The sequence below is a fragment of the Paroedura picta genome, chromosome 16, assembly GCF_049243985.1.
Source record: "Paroedura picta isolate Pp20150507F chromosome 16, Ppicta_v3.0, whole genome shotgun sequence".
Taxonomy (NCBI): domain Eukaryota; kingdom Metazoa; phylum Chordata; class Lepidosauria; order Squamata; family Gekkonidae; genus Paroedura; species Paroedura picta.
In genome coordinates, this window is record NC_135384.1 from 29,740,109 (window position 1) to 29,761,783 (window position 21,675).

The 21,675-nt window shown below is 45.0% G+C and overlaps 2 protein-coding genes across 4 annotated transcripts; one reads left to right on the forward strand and one right to left on the reverse strand.

Moving 5' to 3' along the window:
• The first annotated feature begins 379 nt into the window (after positions 1–379).
• MEIOC (meiosis specific with coiled-coil domain) lies at positions 380–15,460 on the forward strand. Of its 3 annotated transcripts, XM_077313027.1 has the most exons (9): positions 380–601; positions 2,203–2,331; positions 3,493–3,653; positions 5,109–5,213; positions 5,501–7,343; positions 11,063–11,197; positions 12,286–12,466; positions 12,649–12,714; positions 13,849–15,460. In XM_077313027.1, the coding sequence occupies exons 1-9, from the start codon at positions 596–598 to the stop codon at positions 14,076–14,078; spliced, it is 2,856 nt and encodes a 951-aa protein (XP_077169142.1). In that variant the 5' UTR covers positions 380–595; the 3' UTR covers positions 14,079–15,460. The 3 variants fall into 3 exon arrangements, with proteins under 3 accessions (XP_077169142.1, XP_077169143.1, XP_077169144.1); XM_077313028.1 differs by lacking the exon at positions 12,649–12,714; XM_077313029.1 differs by lacking the exon at positions 2,203–2,331.
• A 1,808-nt stretch (positions 15,461–17,268) lies between these two features.
• On the reverse strand, positions 17,269–21,657 carry CCDC43 (coiled-coil domain containing 43). The gene is made up of 5 exons (XM_077313031.1): positions 21,388–21,657; positions 20,610–20,697; positions 19,331–19,466; positions 19,032–19,096; positions 17,269–18,066 (listed from the first exon to the last, which is right to left on the reverse strand). The coding sequence occupies exons 1-5, from the start codon at positions 21,550–21,552 to the stop codon at positions 17,879–17,881; spliced, it is 642 nt and encodes a 213-aa protein (XP_077169146.1). The 5' UTR covers positions 21,553–21,657; the 3' UTR covers positions 17,269–17,878.
• Between the last annotated feature and the right edge of the window lie 18 nt (positions 21,658–21,675).

A 21,675-nucleotide genomic window follows, 5' to 3' on the forward strand; every position in this document is an offset into this window, starting at 1 on the left:
CGTTCCCAATTGGTTATCGCGTATCCAATCGCAAGCTAGGAAGCCGCTAACAGGCTAGTTCGCGAGCAAGTACGGCCATGATCAGGATAGGTTGTGAGCGCAGCCAAATGTCTCCAGAGAAGCGCGTGCGGAACTGCTGTTAAGAAAAAAAAGAAAAACAAAAGGCAGAGAGAGCCCAACTGTCATTGGACACAGAACTGGAAGGGGGCGGGAGGAGACGTTGAGGCGCGCTCCTCATTGGTTCCTCTGACTTAATAGCCCGGCGAGCCTCGAATAGGGAGGGGAGACGAAAGGAGGGGGTGAAGCGGCCGCGTATTGGTTGCCTCGCCACCAATCGCCCTCCGAGGCCGCGGCCAGGGGGCGGAGTCCCGTGGCAGCGCCCTCCCCCTCGGCTGTCACTCAGCCAGTCGGCCGGCCAGCCAGCCCGCAGCGGTAACGGCTGTTCTGGTTCTCTCCCCTCAGCCTCCCGCCGCCCGGGCCGGGCCGGGCCATCCGGGGAGGGGCGCCCCGCCCCCGGTGCCATGGCGACGCCGCGCTGCTTCCCCGCGGCGCCCGGCCTCCCCTGAGGCGCCCTGTCTACCTGTGTGGGGAGGGGATGGAGGTGAGGGGCGGGGGCTGAGGGGAAGGGGCGGGGCTCGCTCGGGGGGGGGCGTCTCTCCTGCCCCTCCCCCCCAGCGCCTCACCTGCGGCCTTTGCGGCTGCAGTATAGTCTGTCACGACGACCCTGTGAGGTAGGCTAAGGCGAGGAAGGAGGACAGGAGGGAGAGGAGGGCTCGCCTTTCGAGGGCATTTCTCTTGCCTCCTCCTCCCTCACCAGCGCCCTTTGTGGCTGCCCTCTCCGTTTTATCCCCACAACAACTCTGTGAGGGAGGACCGAGATGTGAGAAGCCTGCGGGGGTTAAAGGAAGGGGCATTTCTCTTTCCCCCTCCGGCAGCCTTTGTAGGTCACAGCAGCCCTTTGAGGTAGGCTGAACCAAGAAAGACAGACAGAAGGAAGAGCGTCTCAGAGCAGGGTGTCTCAGAGCAGCTTACAATTGCCTTCCCTTCCTCTCCTGGTGACAGACAGCCTGTGAACTTGGTGGGGCCGAGAGCTCTGAGAGAACTGTGACTGGCCCAAGGTCACCCAACTGGCTGTATGTGTTGTTGGATTGGGGAATCAAGTCCAGTTCTCCAGATGAGAGACTGCTGCCTCCTTCCTTTGTGGCTGTCCGCTCTGTTTTATCCTCCCAGCAACCCTGTGGTGTAAGCTAAGTGGAGAAAGAAGGGCAGAGAAGGGGAGACCTGAGATGGGCTGTGAAGATTAAGGGAGAGGAGGGCTCATTTATTGAGGACATTTCTCTTGACTCCTCCCTCTTAAGCCCCCAGAGCAGCAGCCTTTGTGGCTATCCTGCTTCTTTCTGTTTTATCCTCACAACAACCTTGTGAGGTAGGTTAAGATGAGAAAGAAGGACTCCGTTTTTAGTCACACAGCAGCCCTCTCAAGCAGGATAGGCTAAGTGAGAAAAACCTTTATTCTCAGAACGATCCTGTGGCACAGGTTAGACAGAGAGAAAATGATTGGCTCGACGTTATCCAGCCATTTTTCATAGGCAGTGGGGATTTGAACCTGAGTCCAGTTCAGTTGTTTAATCACTAAACCACCATGTTAATGGGAAGCCAGTGGCTATTATTTAATTTCTATACCACCCTCCCAGCAAGCTGACTCAATGAGGTATAGACCCAACTATTTGGGTAGATGTTCCTTCTGGTTCTTGGTGGACAAGCATATCGATCTTTTGTCAGAAGTTTCGGTGTGACAGGCTATATTTCTTGTTCTGAGTAGTACAAAAGAAGGATTAACAACAAGATATATGAAAACACTTAATATGTAGTGGTTTGAATTAAAAGGATGTTTTGCTGTGGTGATTGCCATTTCCAGCTCCTATGAATCAGACCAATCTTAGACGTCTACAACCTAATACAAAGTTGGACAGATTCTCAAAGAAACGGAAACTGTTTACACTTTCCATACGTCATGAACATGACTAGAGTGGTCTTTCAAATGAGAGAGATTTGAGGGGCTGCAAAGTTTTTTATTGATATATCGATTCTCAGCATAGTGGGGTGTGTAAGATGTCTAAGGCCTAAACATCTAGCAGCAGTGTAAAACAAGCAGTTTCGAAGGTGTCATTTATCTTTTCTACCTTCACTTTTTTGTCTCAGCCTAAAGTAGCTTTCCGAAGTACCAGTCGCTATTGGAATAGTGCAGAGCCCAGTGGAAGACTGACAGATGTGTTCAATAACGTTATCATGACAGGTTGCAGCTCCTTCTATGATTGCTACAAGTTGCAGGTTCAGTCAGTTATTCCATTTATTTATATGTGCATTTTTAAGCAGAGGTAAATTTCCTTCAGAAATACACTACAGAATAAGCACCATGAAGCCTTATACTGCAGTGCTATGGTTTTGTTTGATTATGTTTAATAATAAACACTATTTTGGAGTGCATTAGAACTTGTTCTCATGTGGTTTCTGTACTGGGCATGAGCCTATCTTTACCCTATTTTTTATTTTTTGTTTCTCTTATACCTGCGTTATGTGGTTGATGCCAACGTTTTGGTGCTTGTCATCCTCAGAACAGCTAGAAAGGAAAGGGGCCAATGAGAATGGAATTTAGGATATATGAGCAGAGAATCCCAGGAGCAGCAGGAGCTTATATATAAAGCATTGCACCATGGAAACAGTTTATGGGCTTTCTCCCAGAATAAGGGAAACAGATCTGTATGATTTCCTTCGGGATGTGGCCTGTTTCCCAAGCAGCCACCTTTCATATATCCAGTATAAAAATAACTTGCCTATGTGGAATGTGTTTGCTGGATTAGGATTACACAACACACACAATGAACATAATACATTAGATACAGCACACTAAATGCCTCAGTGCTAAATGAAATTGAATAGACTAGTAAAAAATATCGTATCATAAGGTTTTAATTTTCCTTTGTTGCACAACACACACACACCCTGAACTGTGCGTAGTATCAATCTATAGAAAATGTTAACTCTCACTGCTATTTTTAGGATTAATGTGAGAATAAATTTGATTGTTTATTGTGCATCATGCAGAACTAGAAAGTATAAGGTTAACTGTTGGAGGTGTAAAATAATATAACAGGAACCGCTGGAATAAAAAAAAACCTTGGTGGTTTTTAAGACAAGAGTTTGATACATTTGTGAGTAATTGTTGTTCTCGCCCACTGAGACTTCCCCACAGATCAGACTAGCTAATTACCAAGCCTGGGTGGGGATCCAGCAGTGTCACATGGCTCATTTGTACCAGTCATATGAACCTACCTAGTTACAGTGCTATTGTGTCCAGCGGTAGTGAGTCTAATGCCCCTTTGATGCTTTCCAAGCCCTTGATTCTCTCTCAGTGACGAAATTATGTCCTAAAACAAATAACATGCTGCTTTTTGCAATTCATGATTTTTTCCCCTTGTATTTAAAATACAGAGTGAAGAGAATATAGATTTGTGTCAGATTTACAGTCCTTCGCTTCCTACAGCCTCGGAATGTTCAAACCATGCTGACTCTTCTCTTTTCTATGTCCCGTGGTCTACATATACAGATGACATTAAACAGCCCCTTAGTTCTCAGATTAATGTAAAGAACAGGTATATGAATTAACCAAAAAACTAGAAAAAGAAAACTACCCAGTAGATTGCTTATTGGTTGATAAATCTCACTACATTGAAGGGGTCAAATTAAATATGTAGCTGTCTAAATTAAGCCAGCTATCTACTTCTTTTTTTTAATCACTATCAGAGGCCAATGGTTCTTTTTTATTACTGTCAGAGGCCAGCTGCTTGGAGTATATTCTAAGGCCCGGCTGCCTGGTACAACTGACAGTCTGCTTTTGTGGAATGTGGCATTGTTCACTTGTTTTAGTTCTCTGGATGGTTTTCTTAAATTATCTTCTTGGCACAGGACAATTTGTTCCACTCTTACCATCTGTTGTAGCATACTGTGTTCTCGAAAGTAGGGTAGAAGGGTAACGTGGGATGTATTTTAGACTAGGGGAATGTGATCTAGATGATTTTGAGATTCCTGCTAGCCTTGTGTATCTGTGACTTGGTTTAGATTTAACTGCCACTGTGTGCATGAGCACGAGAGACTTTGAGGCTTGCTTGCTCTAGCCTCCTAGCAGGGTTTCAAGGGTCTGAAGGGGAAACTTGGGCAGTGGCAGGATGAAGGAAGGCAAGAAAGTCATGCTTCTCACTGGAAATCCTTGCACATGCAGCATGGATCCAAGTCAGTGGTTGCTATTATATCTGCACCAAGCCAGTGTGTATCTGTCTTTTTGACTGCTTGTTCAGTGAGTTCATTCATTCATACCTTGTAGGTATGTTTTACTCATTTGTTTTGCTGCCTGGTGAAGCAGAAATGTTATTGCTGCTGTAATATAAGAAACGATCACAAGATGCAGCTCAGTGAGTTTTTACAAGGGAATAAAGAATTGATTGGCAGTGATTTAAATGCATTACATCTGGAATCGAGTTCTGGAAGAGAGTACATGGGGAACGTCATGGTGAGACAATGGTCTGGGGGGCCCTCCCCTTCCCAAGTGCCCTCCAAACTCCAAGGCCATTGTCTCTTGCATTCCTGACAGAGAGCAGTCTGGCTACCATGGCCCCAAGTGGAGTGGGCAGGCAGCTACTATGGTGGAAAGTGAGCTGGCTGCCCTGCTCCCATTAGCCAGCAGGCCTTTACCCCTCTCCCACCCCCCACCAGTGAACAAGACCCTGGGAAGGGCCATTTTTGCTTCCCAGCCCACTCTTGCTGCGTAGAAAAGTTGCTCGTACACTGAGAATCAGTATGATCTCAATTTCCTTTTGTATAGATGGAGATCTGTGGTCCATATGCATTTTTAAAATCTTTTATCTTTAACCATACTAAAGCCCTCAAACACAATTCTGTGAAAAAATGACCTCTCTCTGAAACATCATTGGTGCTAAACAGCAATTCCGGGGTACATCATCACATTTTGTGTACAAATAATACACGAGAAGAATAGATGTAATTATAATAAGATTTTTAGTCGGCACTTACTGTAATTTATTTCTTCTTAGGATTCCAGCAGAAAGAAGTGACTATGGCAGTGAAACAGACTTGTATGGGCTTGTGTCTAACATTTTGGAAGAACAGGATAAATCACAACCGTATTTTGCAGAGGGGTTAGTATGATATCGGAGGTGGGCTAATCTCTCTCTCACACACATGCATCTGCCAGCAGTAGAGGTTTGCCATGTAACACCTGATTCCAAGACCCTTGTGGTATATGTTTATCAATCAATCAAATTTTATTGCAGCAATTGCCAGCCATAACAAAAACCATAAAGCAGTAATGCTAGCTCTGTTAGCAGGTCAGTCATGGAACTTTCTGAAATTAAAAGCAGATAGTAATTTATTGGGATTTAAAAAGTGAGGAATGATCCCTTTCCTTGTGTTTCATTTTTTGTAGGGCATGTGCCTCCAGTTTAAAATCAGTATGGCCTGTGAACACTCCCCGATTTACAGACCACCCTGATCTGCTATCAGAAACAAAGAGGCCAGTAGATGGAGCTATCCCTCAGCAGGCTTTTTATGGTGGAGAAAATTTATCAGTGATGGACAAACAGTATCTGCATGCTGGTAACCTAACCTTGCAACAGAAAGTTGATGACCTTTACCATGGGCTCACTAACATAGACCTCGAAGAGCAATGGCTGTACCCTTCCCGGAGTGATCATGTCAATAGTTACAATATTCCGACCAATGAGAATGCCAAGGCACCCCAGTTTCAAGACTTTTCATATGTGAAGACATGTTTTACCCAACAAACCAGTCTTTCAGAAGCAATAAAAGAATCTGGAGCAGATACTTTTGCTTATGGAAGGGATAAGGTGGGCCCTAAGGGGCAAGATACACAGGTGAACCAAAAAAGAGCTGAGATGTTTTTGTCACAATTTAACAGATATGGTGAAAGTGCTGATTATTGTAGATATCCAGAGTATTCTCATCCAAATAAAGCAAAGAATAATAAAAACGTAAATTACGGCATCCAAGACAGTAAAAAATTACCAACTGGAACACCTGAATTGCCATCCTTAGATACAGATAATTATAGTAAATTGTTTCAGAATAAGCCAGCTGTTCAGAAGAAAATGGAAGATGCCTCTTTGGAACAGCAGAATTTTGCATTTCAAAAAACTGCAGGACTCATGTCAGAAAAACAGTTTGTGAATGAAACTTCATTTAGCACGGACCTTGGTTTAAAATCAGATTTTGCCCTTAAGTCTCACACAGCTGTTCCAGGGAGTGGTGATTTTACAAACGGTGCAGACAATTCTGAATATTTCAAATCACTGAATATTTTATCAACAAACATAGGAACGACTTCCTCCGGCACCAATATAAGGCCAACATGGATCAATATCCAGACAAAAGCAAACTCCTCTGTCCCTATTCGAAATCAAGGCACCTTGATAAAGTTGAACAATAATTTATCTGCGGGCTCAAAAGGTTCCAGTCATTCTTATGATTTTTCTCAGTTACCATCGAGCCATGTAAATCTAAATAATAATTTGTTGCTTCAGAAATATTGTCAAGAAACACCCACAGTATTTTCCAGCTTTGATTTCAACGAGGGCAGTGCTACAGACCGAATGCAATCTGCAGAAGGACTGAGTAAAGTGGGAGAAGAAGGTCTCCTCGAGTCCCTTATTGACAAGAAAATTAAGCCCTCAAACGGTTTTTGCGATAACTATTCACAGCAATACGGGATCCTTGAAAACCTGAACAAGAACAGTTTTCAAGCTAAGTCACAGAATGGACATTATGATGCTGAAGAAGGTCAAAAGCATCTGGAGGGACTGGCCCAGAACGCTTACCAAGATTTAATGGAGTCTCAGGGCCACTTCAATAGCCATAGGCAAGGAAGTGGTGACAATAATATTGCCAATGGCCGTGTGAATCGCTCCCAGGCGTCATGCTTTTCAAACAATTTCATGATGGGAGACTTGAGGCAGAGTCCAAATGTGTCTCAGCTTGGTTCCAACAGGTTTCCTTTGAAATCCACCCACGCGTTTGGACACTCTGTCATCCCTCTGATGGATTCCTATGATTTGTTCTCCTATGATGATCTAAGCCACCTGTATCCTTATTTTAATGACATGATGTACGGAGATAGCTCTTTCACAGGCTTCATGCCAACATTTGGATTCCAAAGACCCATGAAAACCAGGAGTGGACCAGCCAGCGAACTTCATATTAGGTTGGAGGAATGTTATGAACAATGGCGAGCTTTGGAGAAAGAACGGAAAAAGGTAAGTGGCATGTTAGAAGGAAATTACCTTGTTAATGATAATACTATGAGCGTGGGGAAGGAGTCAAGGACAGAACCATTTGGAGACACCTCCTAAGATTTAGGGTCTTCGGTGCTTCAGTGAGATACTCTCTCCCACACACTTTTGCCTTTAACTCAGCTGCTCTCAATATTATTTGCCTTCTGGCATATTTTTTAGGCTTTATTGAGGTGTGTGTTTTGATTCATAATAATAATTGACAACCATTTTTCTGCATATCTTAGAAATCCTTTGACGATGTAGAAATCCTTAACTTTGATGATAGTTTGGTTTGGTGTTTTCATCGTTGTAGTGGTGCTCAGACACTTTACAACGGGATACCATGGTGATGATGATAAATGTGCCAACTGCGAAAGTTGTGTCACTCTAATCAGTAATATCAGAATAGGATCAGGCAGGTAGGACCATGTCTATTTTCAAAAACAGATGCCTTCAATGCCCGTTGCTAGGCAATCACAACTGCATTCAAGCTTTGGTTTTAAAAATACCACATATTATGGCATTGACAAAAAATGTCATTTTATTTAGATTGTATCATATGTCCCTCAAGCAACACCATAGAGTTTAGTTGAAGCATTCCTGCATTGTGCAGAGGGTTGGACTAGATGGCTCTGGAGGTCCCTTCTAACTCTGATTCTATTCTGTGAAGCCTTGTAGATAATATACTGTTAACTGAACGCCTGAAAAGAAAAATAGTTCATCTAATCTCCAGGTCATCAATATAAATAAGGTTTCTGTGCATTTTAGTTTGACTTAATGGAACAAAATTGGATTTGTTAGATCATTTGCAACAGCAGACCTTTCATTTTGGTTCTCATATTTCTTTTGAGTCTTATGTCAGTCAGCAGGCACAGCCAAATAACAAATGTTGCTTGGTCTGTAAATACTAAATAAAGCTATATGGGGTCCTTTATCATTTGGGAGAGGTTTAACCCCTCCACCTATCTGTTTTGTATTTCAGGTTTTTCTGAACACTTGGGGCTTTTCTCAGTTGTTTGTTCACAGCTCCAGTCTCCTAATTTAAGAATCCATAGATTTGTATGTGTTGAGATTCGTATGAAAACCATCATAACCAAATGCAACCTTATTCTTAGTTATAGAGAAATCCATAATTTTGCAATAAGGTGCAGAACTAACTTACATTTTTTATCAGTTAAGCTTAACACTTTTAAGCTTTCGTGTGTCAGCACACTTCTTCAGATACAGTGAAACAATTTCCTTAACCATTACATATAAGTTAGGGAGTTAGTTGCCAGGAAGTAACCTGTTAGCCATGGCAATGGGGTAGGGGGGGGGGATCCTCAAGACAAGGAAACGTTGCTCCAGAAAAATCTTACTAAGGCAAATGGATGTTACATGTTTTGACAAGCAACTGCTTTGATACATGTTTCAGGTCCATTTGCTTTATTTTGGGCTGTGAATGAATGGACTTGCAATCCTGTCCTGTTCCTTCTGGTTGGCCCTGTGAGGTCAGAAAACCCAGTGGCTGTCCCAAGTCACTGCTTAGTGTGGTTGTCCCTGACCTTTATTCCAAAGAATGCCAAAACCAAACTGGGTATCAGCTACCACCAATGACTCAGGAGTCTTCCTGTTAAACTGAGTTGTACCTAACACCCTGTACTTCTGTGGTACGTCCTGCTCTATCTTACAAGTAAATGTAACTCTGTACCATCAGGCTATGGCAAGGTGACCCTCTGCCCTGTTGCTGCGTTTCAGACAGCAAGACCAAATAGGCATAATGTGTTTCCAGAGACCAGACTTAAAGCATCCAGAGTAGTGATCCTGCTTGGGCCAGAGTTATTAGCATAACCAAGAGCTTGAGCGCTCAGTGCTGAGAATTTGATGATTCCTTCCGTCACCAAATGCCGTAAAAACCATGAACACCAATCGCTCCTTAAGGGAGTAGGGTGGTATAGAAATCGAATAATAAATAAGCCTCCAACTTCATGAACTCTTCCTTTAATTTTACCTTGACTAATATACAAACCATTTGAACTGGCATCCTGTGACTTAGATTTGTTATCCTTCACGATGGCAGCTTTCTTAATTCACGATGCTCCCCTTGTCTCAGCATGTATCAAAAACATGAGTTTTCATATGAATTTGGCCTGCCTTCCTTCTCACTCAAAATATGGATGTGTATCCAGCCATTCTCAGAGTGTGACTTTCCTCCTTCTACCTCCTGCTGCTGTCCACTGAGTCCTCCTCACCTGAAATTAGGGAACACAGGTGGGATCTGTAGCAGGGGAGGGGGAGATGGATGGAAATTGCCATCTCCTTTCCGGAACTGCATCATGCTATACATGCCATTGTCTTTTCTGTTTTTCTTCCCTCTTCTGTGTAGATGAACGCTTCATGCTTTGAATGTATGTCATGTGCTAGCCTTACTTTTATCTGGATAGACAGCTGTTTTGGGGAAGGATAGCTACCTCCTTGTCTGTTATTTTGAACCAAGAAATTTTGCATGTGTACCTCAAAGATTTTCTCTCACATTCACTCTTTGCTCATCTAGCTCAGCAGCCATTGCCAATTGGCAAAAAGAGACGTTGAAGCAGAAATTTGGCTACAGCCTCTGTCATCTTGAGTATTTTTGTAAATATGCCAACTGATCCATCCAGACTGTTTTTGTGAAACATTAAATCATGTTGGATAGGAGAGCTGCTGCTGTATTTGACAGCATCATCTTGCATACATTTTCCTGAGGACACCAGCATCTTCTTAAATGCGTCAGTCACTATTATGTGTCAGTGTGTGAAGACCACAAGGACAACCTGCTTTCCCCATGGCTGGTGTTCTTTTAATGGTTATTTGTGCAGGCACACAACCCCTCTTCCTGTACTGCGTGTGTCTCATTTTTTAAAAAGAAGCATTTGTGTCACCACAGCAGTTGAAAAGGAGTAGAAATGGGTGGTGCTTGGTCCTTCCTCTTGTGAAGCATGAACAGGAAGACAGAAATCTGGAAGCAGCCTGTCTCTCTGGAGCTTCTGTCTATTTTGATGACTTTAAGTAGAAGAGAGCTCACCAGTTCAGCTCCCACAATTGCATGTACTCCCTTCAAGTATGTTCTGCACTCCTCTCCCCTGCCAGGCTTCGAATTCTTGCTGGACAGTTTAAAAAGCAAATGATGCAAAGTTGAAAGATAACAAACAGAGCATTTATCATTGGGCCAGCAATAAAATAGGATGCAAATTTTGTCTTATATAGACCAGCTGCATTTTCAAGATTTTAGTGGATTTGAGGTGTGCCATTTCTGAATAATTCCAAAGTGTCTGTTTTCCTACATCAATGACTTACAGTTAGTCTCTTTCTCTTGGATAATATGACAATAATAATTAATACCATGCATTACCATTATATTGGATAAAATTAATATTTTCCATTCTATACCTCAGCCGTAGCATGTTTGACTGAAGAAGGGATAAATTGCGACTTTCCTTAGACTTTGGGCCATCTGAGATTTCTGCAGCTAGAAATGTAATGTTGTTGACAGGTGCTGGAGGACCCAGGCTTATTATTGTTGAAGTCCAGGAGGCTGGATGAATGATTTTACTTCATCATCAGCTCTGCCTCATAACTGTATTAGTAATTGATCTTTTGCATCACAGAAAAAGAAGGAAAATATATTTATCACAGAAAAAAATAGATAATTTCAGTGGATTGATTGCTGTAATATTTTTCAGACTGAGTCAGCTCTGGCCAAGATTTACCCAGGGAAGAAGGTGTCCAGTACTAATAATACTCCAATTCCCAGGCTGACATCGAATCCATCCAGAGTTGATCGTTTAATTGTTGATCAGTTACGAGAACAAGCCAGAGTAAGTTATTCAAATATCAAGGTTCTGCATTTTGATTGGCATAGTCCAAGGTCAGGATCCTTTCTGGAAGTCCCCACAATGGCACAAGCAGTCTTCCATTTCCACCTCTCCATTGGTATTCCCTAGGAGATAAAAGATGACCTGGTGGAGGCCAAAGAATATCTTGGTTGCAAGCTTGATCACCTGGGTGGGAATAAGGCAAACCTCACCATTTGACCAGAAACAAGCCCCGTGGCATGAATGTGTGCAAAGTGTAATGGTGCTGAAATAACTTCACAATATAACCAGCATCTTTCATATTATTCCGCAAAATAGGTCCTTTTAATGATCTTCACATTATTTAATGACTCGTCCCTCCACCCCCTCATCCAGACCACGGATAAAAAAGTACCAGGCCCAGTACCGAGCCCTGTGGAGCCCCAGTGCTCACCCCCTTCCAGTCCAATGAAGCAGCATTTAGTGCAGTAGTGCTCAGTTCTTTCCTTCCACTCACCACCAGTATTGAAAATGAGCCTTTAATAATTAATATTTTGATTCTTTCACCCCCACCCCCAACAGCCTAGGAGGCTCACATACTCCTTGCCAGCTTCTACCTTCCTTCTTCCTGGCAGTGGAGCAAACTGATGCAATGAATCATTTCCCATTGCTTTCTCTCCCCAAGCTGGATGAGAAAATACATTTCCTCTGATGGATCATTTGCGTTTTTGACTTTAATGCTTTTTACACGACAGTAGCATTTGTTCTCTCCCCTCTTCATTTGAATAGTTGATCTTATCCCACCACACATATATACGACCACTGCTCCTGGATGCCCACGCTTTCCTTGCTGCTGCCTCCCTCCTCACGGTAGTAGATGCTCTAGGCCAGGCACCTCAGGACCAGAGGGAGTGGGGCATGGGGGACTGCTAGCTCAGGCCTGCCTTAGACCTACAGAATCAGTTATATGCCTTTTGACTTAAATTAGAGCTTTCTGGTTGGTGACCGAGTCATGACTGTCACTCTCACTTTATCCTAACCTTTAAGAAAGATCAGCTTTTTATTTCCTGACAGCGACTGAGAGTTAAAGAATTGTCCCGTAATATTTGTAGGTTGTGACTTTGCTAGGAAAGATGGAACGTCTTCGAAGTTCTCCCCTCCATGCTAATATATCTACTGCTCTTGATAAGCTCCTGGAAGCCATTCACATTGTGCAGTCCCGTAGAAAGGATGAAATAGTCAATGCTTCACATCGGCAGAGACAAGGAGCTCCACGCTGCCAAGATGACAGAGGTGCAGTTTTCTTTTGGCAGTTGGGTTGTCTCCAGCAGTGCTGAGGGAGGGCAAAACGATATGGGTCATGTGTATTCAAGTGCTTGTATGAGAAGTGTTTGCGGGTGCATAAGAGAGAGTGCGTGGAGGAGGCGACATAGACCCCTTGCTGGACTGCATTGTTTGAAGCATTTTTCTTTCAGCTTATCTCCACTATCAAGAGAGCTGGGCTGGGAGAAAAGTTCTTCAAACCATGAAGGCGCAGCAAGGTAAGGCTGAGAAGACGTCAGCTGGCCTCTTCTGTACTCTCTGTCCTGTGTTAAAAAAACAAACCAGCCTCTCCCGCCCACTCGACAGCCAGAGGTGAGCTGCAGCGCAGTCGTAAGCAGAGTTATACCCATATGGGTTCATTGGATTTGGAAGGGGTTAACCGAGGCCCCGTTTGCTTGTGGTGTCAGATTCCCATGTAATGTCAAGTTTGGTCTTCATTTTCTTAGTAATTGGAAATTTAAGGATTTCTTTTTTTTATTTTGAATCAGTTTGGGGATTCTGCCTAGAAGGGAACAAATTTGATGACAACCGATTTACAGGAAAGTGTTGTATTTGTTAGGATTGCTCCAAGAATACATGAAGATTTTTGAATACTAAAGTAAGCCAACTCTGCCTGCTGCGCTGTCACCACAAATTTTTACTAGCATTTAGCTCTTTATCCGTGCTGAACTTCAGTGTCGGGTTAGCAGAGATGCATCACAGCCTGTACTTCCTTTGACCCCACCGTTGATCATTTCCACCCTCATATCCAGACGCAGCTGCAGCGGCCAGCTGAGAGCTCATTTCATACCTCTGAAGTCGGCTGTACTGCAGGGAAACTTATGTTATCACCACAAGTCCTTTTTTAGCTGCAACAGACTAACAAAGCTGCATCTTTAGAATTTATCCTGTATGAAGCCACTATCACGTATTGTTCGTTCTGTTTGTTACAGGGTTCGTAGCAAAGAGAAGTTTAAGGATAATTCCCCGTTATTTTTTTTTTCATTCGTGGTCCATTGAGTTAACAGGAGCTGCAAAAGCACAAATGTAACCTTAGCAACCACTAAGAAATTGTCAGAACTTAATCCATTCTTCTACGCAGGGAAGTGCCGATGAAAATGAAATTGTGTAGGTGAAAATGACTTTAGGCTTCATTATTAAATCTGTTTTTGGAACACTGAATTTGTTACCATGCCCCCTTTAGGCAAGTCTTGCAGATCCTTGCAGATCTACCATTATGCTCCATGTACTGGACTTTGCCTCTTCAAAATCTTAGTGAAAATAACAGGTTGTGTTTCCTAAATAATGATGCTAAGAGTCCATTCATGAGAGAGCAGCAAAATAAAATACTTTACTTTTTTCCTATCCCACAGATGTTTTTGCTCTTGCACTGGCTGTCAAGGAGATGTGCATAGCAACACGCAAGGCACGTACTATTCTGTGGTGTGCTCTCCAGATGACCTTGCCAAAAACAACCCCTCCACCTGGACCGGTGGTTATGGAGAAGGCTTTTCAAGAGATAATCCAGCCAGGAGATAAGATGTATGAACAGTTTAACAGTGGCCATCCTGTGATCCATAGAGGAGAAACCAAAAAACACTGAGGAAGACAGACGGAACAAGGATGTTCTGTCATCCTGTACTAAACATTTAAAATGAAAAAAGCTTTTCTTCTACATTTTAAGTAACAAGATAGCATGAACAGAAGTTTGCCTACTCTAATTTCAGCCACTGTCTGAGGAGTGACTGTTAACACAAGACAAGACACATATGTTAACAGCTGCTAGAATCAAAATCCTGATGAGGCAGAATTAATGTGTTAGGTTAAATAAATCAAAATATTTTTAACTGCCAAAACAGAATGTAAAGTTCTAGGTTTCATTAGCCGATTTGTTTTCAAATAATGAATTTGAATTACTGTAGCCTACTTCTGGCTGCAGTCTAGTAATACAAAATTTTGATTGTGATAAAAAAAGAACCCTGTTTTCTTGTAGACTATGCATATTATCTGGAAACAGGAAGAAGACAGAACTAAACAAACCCAGTATGAATGTTAAAAACATAAAAATATTTAAAGTACTTATTTATGGATTTGAAGTCTTAATATAAATTTAAGAAAAGAAATTGACCAGATTAAGAATATAAATTTAAGTAAAGAAATTGACCAGATCTTCTTAAATTAGTGATATTATCATAAAGCTATTATCCAACCATGCATGTTCAGAATAGTAAAAAAACACCCTCTGAAATCATTTTGTCTATTCTTTTAAATAAAAATATTCTGTTTAAAAGTATTAAAGTTAATCAAAATTGCTTTAGCAGTTAACATATATATGAAATAATGAGTGTTATTTTAATACCCTTGGTTTACTATTTTTAAGGAGGGCATCAGGAAGTTATGAGGTGCACTTTGGTTAAAGTTACTCCTTAGCCAGTTTGGTTTAAGATTGTTTCGTGTATATTTTGTTATCTTCCTTTGCTTCGGCATTCCTTAGCACTGTTGAATGCTTGGGTTTTTTTTCCATGTTGTTCAACTCTTAATGATCTTTTTATTCAATGCAAGTTATTTATTCAATTAATATGTTTATATTATGTGGCTCAGGAGATCTTGGGTTTTAGCAATCTAGCATAAACTACATAATGTCTGGATAAAATTTACTGTCCTGCCCTTGGCTAGGTACATTGCTATTTTAAATGTGCATTCTTCCAGCTTTTAGAAATCCTGGTATGCTGGAATGTGTAATCAAACCACATCAATTGCTGCAGATGACGTAAGGACTGAGATTGCAGGAGAAACTGTAGGGACTCATTCTGATCATTGATAGGACTTTGCGTGCTGCCAAAATAAACTGCCCCTGGCTGCAGACTCTGAGCACCATAGATAGCCACAGAGCAAAGATGGGTTGTGTTTGACATTGAGATATGTTGTGTTATGAAAACAAAATATTGTACTAACTTCAGTCTCTCTCCTAATAAACTGACTTTTGTTGCAAAACTTGGTACGGTTCCCTGTATGTGCCGTTCTGCAGCCCTCCAGGCAGAATTCAAGATTTTGCCTTTAACCTCCGATACCTTAAATGCCTGGGGGCCCTACACAGCTGAAATATGCTTTCCACTGTTGCCATCTCCAAGCTGGAAAACTCGTGCACTTTATCTGTGCCAGTTGCATAATTATGCCCCCAAATTATGAGCTTCCTTCCTTTGGAAGACTTGTCAAAATTTGATCTCGGGGCCTGTCCGTCTGCCCACAATAAAAGCCTCATGTTTGTTGGGGAACAAGACAAGAACTTTGAATCAGTTATGCGATGGGAGCTTAGTTGCCTGTCAGATGTGTACCAGCTCTTTTCTGTGAACATCCATAAGTGACCGTAGACCTCCCCCAGGAAGGGAAAGGTGTTTGTAAGCCACTCTGGGACTCCTTCAGGTAGTGAAAAGCAAGGTATAAAAAGAAACAGTTCTTCTGCTTTTTCCAAACAGGCAAGTCCTAGCCCTTCCAGGGCTACTCTGCTCATGGCTCAGTTAAGGAACCAGTTTTCAGGATAAGAGCGAACCAAGACTGCTGCTGCCAGTATTCCACACACCCCCTCCTATCCAGTGACAGCTGCAAAATCCTTCCCAAAATAAACTTCTAGAGAGCAATTCCCAAAATAAACTGAGAAAGGGTAGAGCTGGCTTGGTAGGAACTTCAGTTGCCTCAGGATTGATATCTGGAGCCTGGGGAAGTAGCCAAGCACTACGGAGATGGGGAGATTTAAAAATGGCCCAGCTACGCATCCCTTCCGCCCTTAATATTGCCAGCAATACCAGCACAAGGGCATTGCGCCACTGAGATCCCCCCAAGGGGGGGGGTGGCTGTTGCAGCAGAGCTATTACTAATCTACACAGAGAGTCATTGAAATGTGGGATTTTCTGATGGCCACAGGAACAAACAGTTAACCGGAGATGAGAGAGACTCACAGAGGTTAAATCTCTCAGTGGCTGCCTGCCATGTGACTGAGAGCAGAGGCCCTAAACCTCTGAATCCCCAAATCAGGAGGCAACATCAGGGGAAAGCCTTGGTCCTTCTGCCCTGTTGTTGGCCAACCAGAAGCACTAGCTGATCACTGCTGAGCTAGAGGGGACTATAGGTCTGAGCCAGTATAGCAAGAGGAGAGATTTAGATCATTATTCTGAACTAGTAACTGGCTTTTTTGCTTTCTTTATAGAGTCTGACCCAGTTGAGGTTTGGCAGACTTTCATACAATGGTTCAGGCTTGCTCTTTGCAAGAAAGAAAGAAAAACAGATGTGGCTTGCTGCCTGTTCAGGTGTGTGTGGGGAAAAAATGGCATTTTTCCATTTGGGACTCCTTGACCCCAACGTTTCAGTATTTTCAAAAAATCCCAGATCTCCTACTGGCATGGTATTTGGAACCTGGATTTTTTTTATAAGTCCCATATTTTTCTGGGCCCAACAGACCTGAGATGGAAAATGTTGATTTAAAAAAAGCAAGCCCAGCCCAGGGACTGTTCCTCTCCTTCAGCCCCTGGGACTTGGCCTCTTAGAAGCACCACCTTCTGAAAACCTCTGGCCAGAGGGGGTGACTGGCCCCCTCCCCAGCTCCTCCCCAGTTAGCAGGACTCCTCCCTCGTATGGGCCCCTGAGCCTTTTGTGGGGCACAGCTTTGCTTGGGATACTCTGGCCCTCTGAGGCACCCCCAGAGTCAATCAACAGCAGAGGAATCCTGCCCACCCCCACCCCATGCCACACATGAGGAAGCCCCCGCAGATGAGATTCAAGGATGCTTCAGGGCCACCTGAGTTCACAGATCTTTACTTAACCATCAATAGTCAAAGCCAGTGGATGTCACACAGGTTTTCTTGCCCGTCCCCACAAGAATAGTGTGATTTGCTTTTTGGCGGGGGAGGGTTGAGGCAGGTGCCCGCGGCTCAGAAGTCAACTCCCAAAAGTCTCCCTGGCTTCTGCGTGGTGGAAAAGGGGGTCTTCCTGCACGGTTCCAAAGCTGCCGCTGGCCACTAAGAGCATCTCGGGCATCCCCCTCATCTTTATGCTTCCTTTCGAAGCGACTAAAATAAATAGGGGTGGGGGGTAAGGGAGGGGGAACGTAGCCACCATACAATTCTTTGGTTGTAGATGTTGACACGACCAGCCAACCTAACACCCGGGCAGCAAAATGGGTACACATGATTTCTCTTTTCCGTGCTTCCAGGAAAACAGAAGCAGTCACTCCTCCTTGCCTACAGAGCCACTTCCTGCTTTGTGATCCCACGGCTAAGCTTGCAAGCGGGCTCCCCTGGCTGAGCTGGGAAGGGCTGGGCGAAGCACAGGCGATGTGGCGGCATCATCTGGCCCACGCTGCGCGGATGAGGGGTGGGGTAGGGGCTGCCCGGCAGTTGCAGGGAGGAACTACCGCTTCCTTTCTCCTTTCTGTGTCCTCTTCTTCTCTTTCTCCTTGCGCTCCTGCTTGGCCAGCTTGTCCTTCTCGCGCTGGAGTTTGTCCTGCTCTTTCTTCCGCTGAGACTCATCCCGCAAGTGGTCCCGCTCCAGCTTTCGGGCACTGACGACGTCTGCAAGGTTGGTGTTTTTGAACAGGGCTGGTGGGCAGGAAGTTGAGGAGAACAAGGACCTTTAAAGCCATGCTTTCAAAACACCCTCCCTTTCTGGAAGAAACACTTCCAAAACACCCTCTCTTCTACAAGACACCAGAGCTGGCGGAAGAGCTATGGACGCTGAGCACATTTCTTCCCTGCCTCAGAGTAAGGGAGGGAGCCTCAACCTTAGCTTAAGTATTATTATTTTTCAAGGATCGGTTGCTATTACTGATTTTTCTTCTGGACACCACCTGGAGATCTTTTTGAGGCAGGATATGCATTGTTCCATACAAGATGGAAAAGCCAAGATTAACATTGGATCAGTTTGCACAACGCAAGGGAATTCTATGTTGGAACATGCAAGATCCGCAGTGTGCATAACTGAGCAGAATATAAAAGGTGTCCTGCAGGGGGCATCGCAGGAGATGTGTATTTAGCATAGTTTGAATAGGAACTTCCTGATATGCTTCAAATTATCTCCTCTAGTGTCCTGATTAGCTCAACAGACTTCCTGCTTTTTGAGTGCACTTCCTCCCTTGCTTGCTCCCCAACAGCTGAACAACAGGATGACAGCAGACAACAACTAAAGGTCAAAGTTGGGTCTCTTTCTATGCACAGTTCTTTTCTGAATATTTTTTTATTTTTTAAGCAGCCTGGTGCTCCACTCTCCCTGTTTGTTCCAACTCTGCCAACATTATATACATGTATTTTTGTCATAGTCACACAGGGCTGTCTCCTGGAGATCTCCCAGAATTACAACTGTTCTCCAGACTGCAGAAGTGAGTTCCCTGGAGAAAATGGCTGCTTTGGAGGAGGGGCATTATACTGGTTCATCATCTCTCAAAAATCTGCTCTCCCAGGCTTCCCAATCTCCAGGGGTTTCCCAATGTGAAGCTGTCCGCGCTACAGTCACAAGATCTAAAGATGCCCGTCCAATTGCTCTCAATTCACCAGCCCAGAAAGGATACATTGTTCAGAGTTGATGGTCATCGTTGCTGCCACTGCCGCAGAACCATCTTGAACATCAGCCTCAGTGGGGTGAGTTAAGGACATCCGATATCTCATCGAACCATAGCATTGGAAGGGACCTCCAGGGTCACCTAGCCCAGCCCCTTGCAGAATGCAGGAAACTCACAATGACCCGCCCACCCACAGTGACCCCAATTCCATGACCAGATGATGCCCCCCACAAAAGAACCCAGAATCCCTGGCCCCGGGGACAACCCAGCCATCATATAGAAGAGTAAGATGATTTCAGAAAGGATATTCTTCTTCATCGGTGACCTCAGCGTACTGGGCTAGGAGGGCAGCTTTCCGGAGGGTCTCCTCCTTTGAGACCTCTTTGGGCCTCACCACGATCTGTGCCTGTTTCTCAATCAGACTGGCTATGGCCTGGATCTTGTCTGCAACGGGAAAATGGAGAATCAAGGGAGATGCACCTCACAGGGGGCCTGCACCAAGCCCCTCAAGCATACAATATTTTTTATATCCAGGCCAATAACCTTTGCCCCTGCCACTTCACCACCCACAGTTATCCAAGGGTTTGCTGCTCCTGCAGACATCTCAGTCTTCCTCATTTCCTGCCCTTTTTGTCCAACCCCCCCAACACATGAGCAGTAAGCTTAGAACAGATAAAAGGAAGTTCTTCATCCAAAGAATCATTAGCATGTGGGATTTCCTGCCGAAGGAAGTGGTGGCAGCTACAGACATAGACAGCTTAAGAGGGGACTGAATAAGCATATAGATCAGAGGTCCATCACTGGCTCTTAGCCACAAGGTCGAGATGGAACACTCTGTCTGAAGCAGTGATGTTCTGTATTCTTGGTGTTTGGGGGAGGCCCAGTAGGAGGGCTTCTGAAGTTCTGGCCCTATTGGTGGACCTCCTGATGGCACCTAGATTTTGGACACTGTGTGTCACTGGATGGGCCACTGGCCCGATCCAACATAGCTTCTCTTATGGTCTTGGCCAGTGGTCCCCAACCTTTTTATCACCGGGGACCACTCAACGCCTTACACTGAGGCCCGGTGGGGGGGGGTAGTTTACTCCTCTACTCTAACCCACTGCCCTAACGCTCTCTGATCGCTATGGTAATGTTTAAACATCCCTTAAAAATAAGATACAGACACGCCACAACAATGAAGTGTGTTGTAAAGGGCTGGGGAGGATGAAGTAAAGGGCCGGGGGGGGGGGGGAGAAGGCGTCCTTCGGGGCCCACCTCCAATTAGCCGAAGGACCACATGTAGTCCGTGGCCCACAGGTTGGGGATCGCTAGTCTAGGCAATACTGCCTAAATCCAACCTCAAAGCATGTCCTTTCGTGGATCCAGAAATGTTTGGGGGAAAGGGTCCCAAAAAGAACTCAACTGCCTTGATAAGCACAGAGGCCAGCTGTCCCAGGGACCAGGGGAAAGAAGTACAAGTGGGAGGAGGGAAACAGAAGATGGAATGGGAAATTTACTTTTGGGACTTTATTGACCAGAAGTTTGAAAACACTGAAAGCAATCGCCAACCATGACAGCCACGCCAGAAAGAGTGACGCGAAATACCTTCTTTCTTCTCTTGGTTTCCAGCATCCTGCGTCTCCGACCACATTTTAACTATTTCCATGCAAACTTGTTGCAGCACATCTTCATCCTGGTTCAAGAAGAAAGGCTTTTCAATTGAAACCGAACCGCTAGTCCAACAATGAAAAGACTGAGCTCTTGGGGACTCTTCTGGTGGGGATTCTCAAAGAGGGCCAGGCCGTGGCAAGCCAAGAAAAAGCAGGGCACCCCAAAGCTTCTGCCCAGAACAAAACTCCGCTGGCCTTAGAGGTGCCCCCGGGCTCAGTCTTTGTGCACCCCAAAGTTCCCGCGCAGGATTCAACCAGGAGTGCCTTGCAGGTGGCCCTGGGCTTAGACCCTGTGCACCCCAAAGCTTCTGCCGGGGGTTCAACTCTGCTGGCCTTGGAGCTGCCCCCGGGCTCAGCCTTTGCTCATTGAGCAGCAGCCGCCAGGCTCTCTGCTTGGGGGCTTCTCTGGCGCAGTCAAAATGAAGAAACACCAGAGTTGGTTTTTGGTAGAAAGAGACCCAAAGCAAACGAAGCCAATGATTTTGCAGAATGATTTAAGATTTAACAAATCACAAGAAGACCCAGCCTTTTGCCTGTTGGTTTCGTTTGCGTTGGGGGCTTCTCTGGGCTGCCAAGTGGGCGCCGCTGGCACTTCCCTGTTGCTCCATGAAGACACCTCCTTGTTTGGAGGGGGAGCTGCTGCTGCTGCTGCTGCCTACGGGTCCCCGGCGGGTCCAGCCCTCCCCCCCGGCGCGCGTCCGCGGCCCCCTCACCAGCTCCCCCGCCGCCAGCGCCGCCGCCAGCCCCTCCAGCCGCTCGGCGTCGCTCTCGGCCTCCCGCAGCAGGCCCCGCACGTATCCCCCGTAGACGTCGCCGTCCAGCCCCAGCGCCTCCAGCCGCCGCTCCAGCCACGGCCCGAACCCGCCGCGCGCCGCCATCTTGGGCCCTCTCCAGCCCCGCGCGTGCGCACGAGGAGGAAGGCGGGCCCGCGCACGCGCAGCTGAGGAGGAGGCGGCACCACGGCAACCGGGGGCGGGCTCCAGTGGATTGACGGGCGGGGC

Excerpts from the sequence above, each read along its gene's own strand:
- MEIOC (XM_077313027.1), top strand. Across the intron at positions 2,332-3,492 it reads ATGATTGCTACAAGTTGCAG|AGTGAAGAGAATATAGATTT; the intron begins GTTCAGTCAGTT and ends TTTAAAATACAG. Across the intron at positions 12,467-12,648 it reads ACGCTGCCAAGATGACAGAG|CTTATCTCCACTATCAAGAG; the intron begins GTGCAGTTTTCT and ends TTTTTCTTTCAG.
- CCDC43 (XM_077313031.1), bottom strand. The coding sequence starts at position 21,552 with ATGGCGGCGCGCGGCGGGTTCGGGCCGTGGCTGGAGCGGCGGCTGGAG. Across the intron at positions 20,698-21,387 it reads CGCTGGCGGCGGGGGAGCTG|GATGAAGATGTGCTGCAACA; the intron begins GTGAGGGGGCCG and ends TTCTTGAACCAG. Across the intron at positions 18,067-19,031 it reads GACCATCAACTCTGAACAAT|CCCTGTTCAAAAACACCAAC; the intron begins GTATCCTTTCTG and ends CCTGCCCACCAG.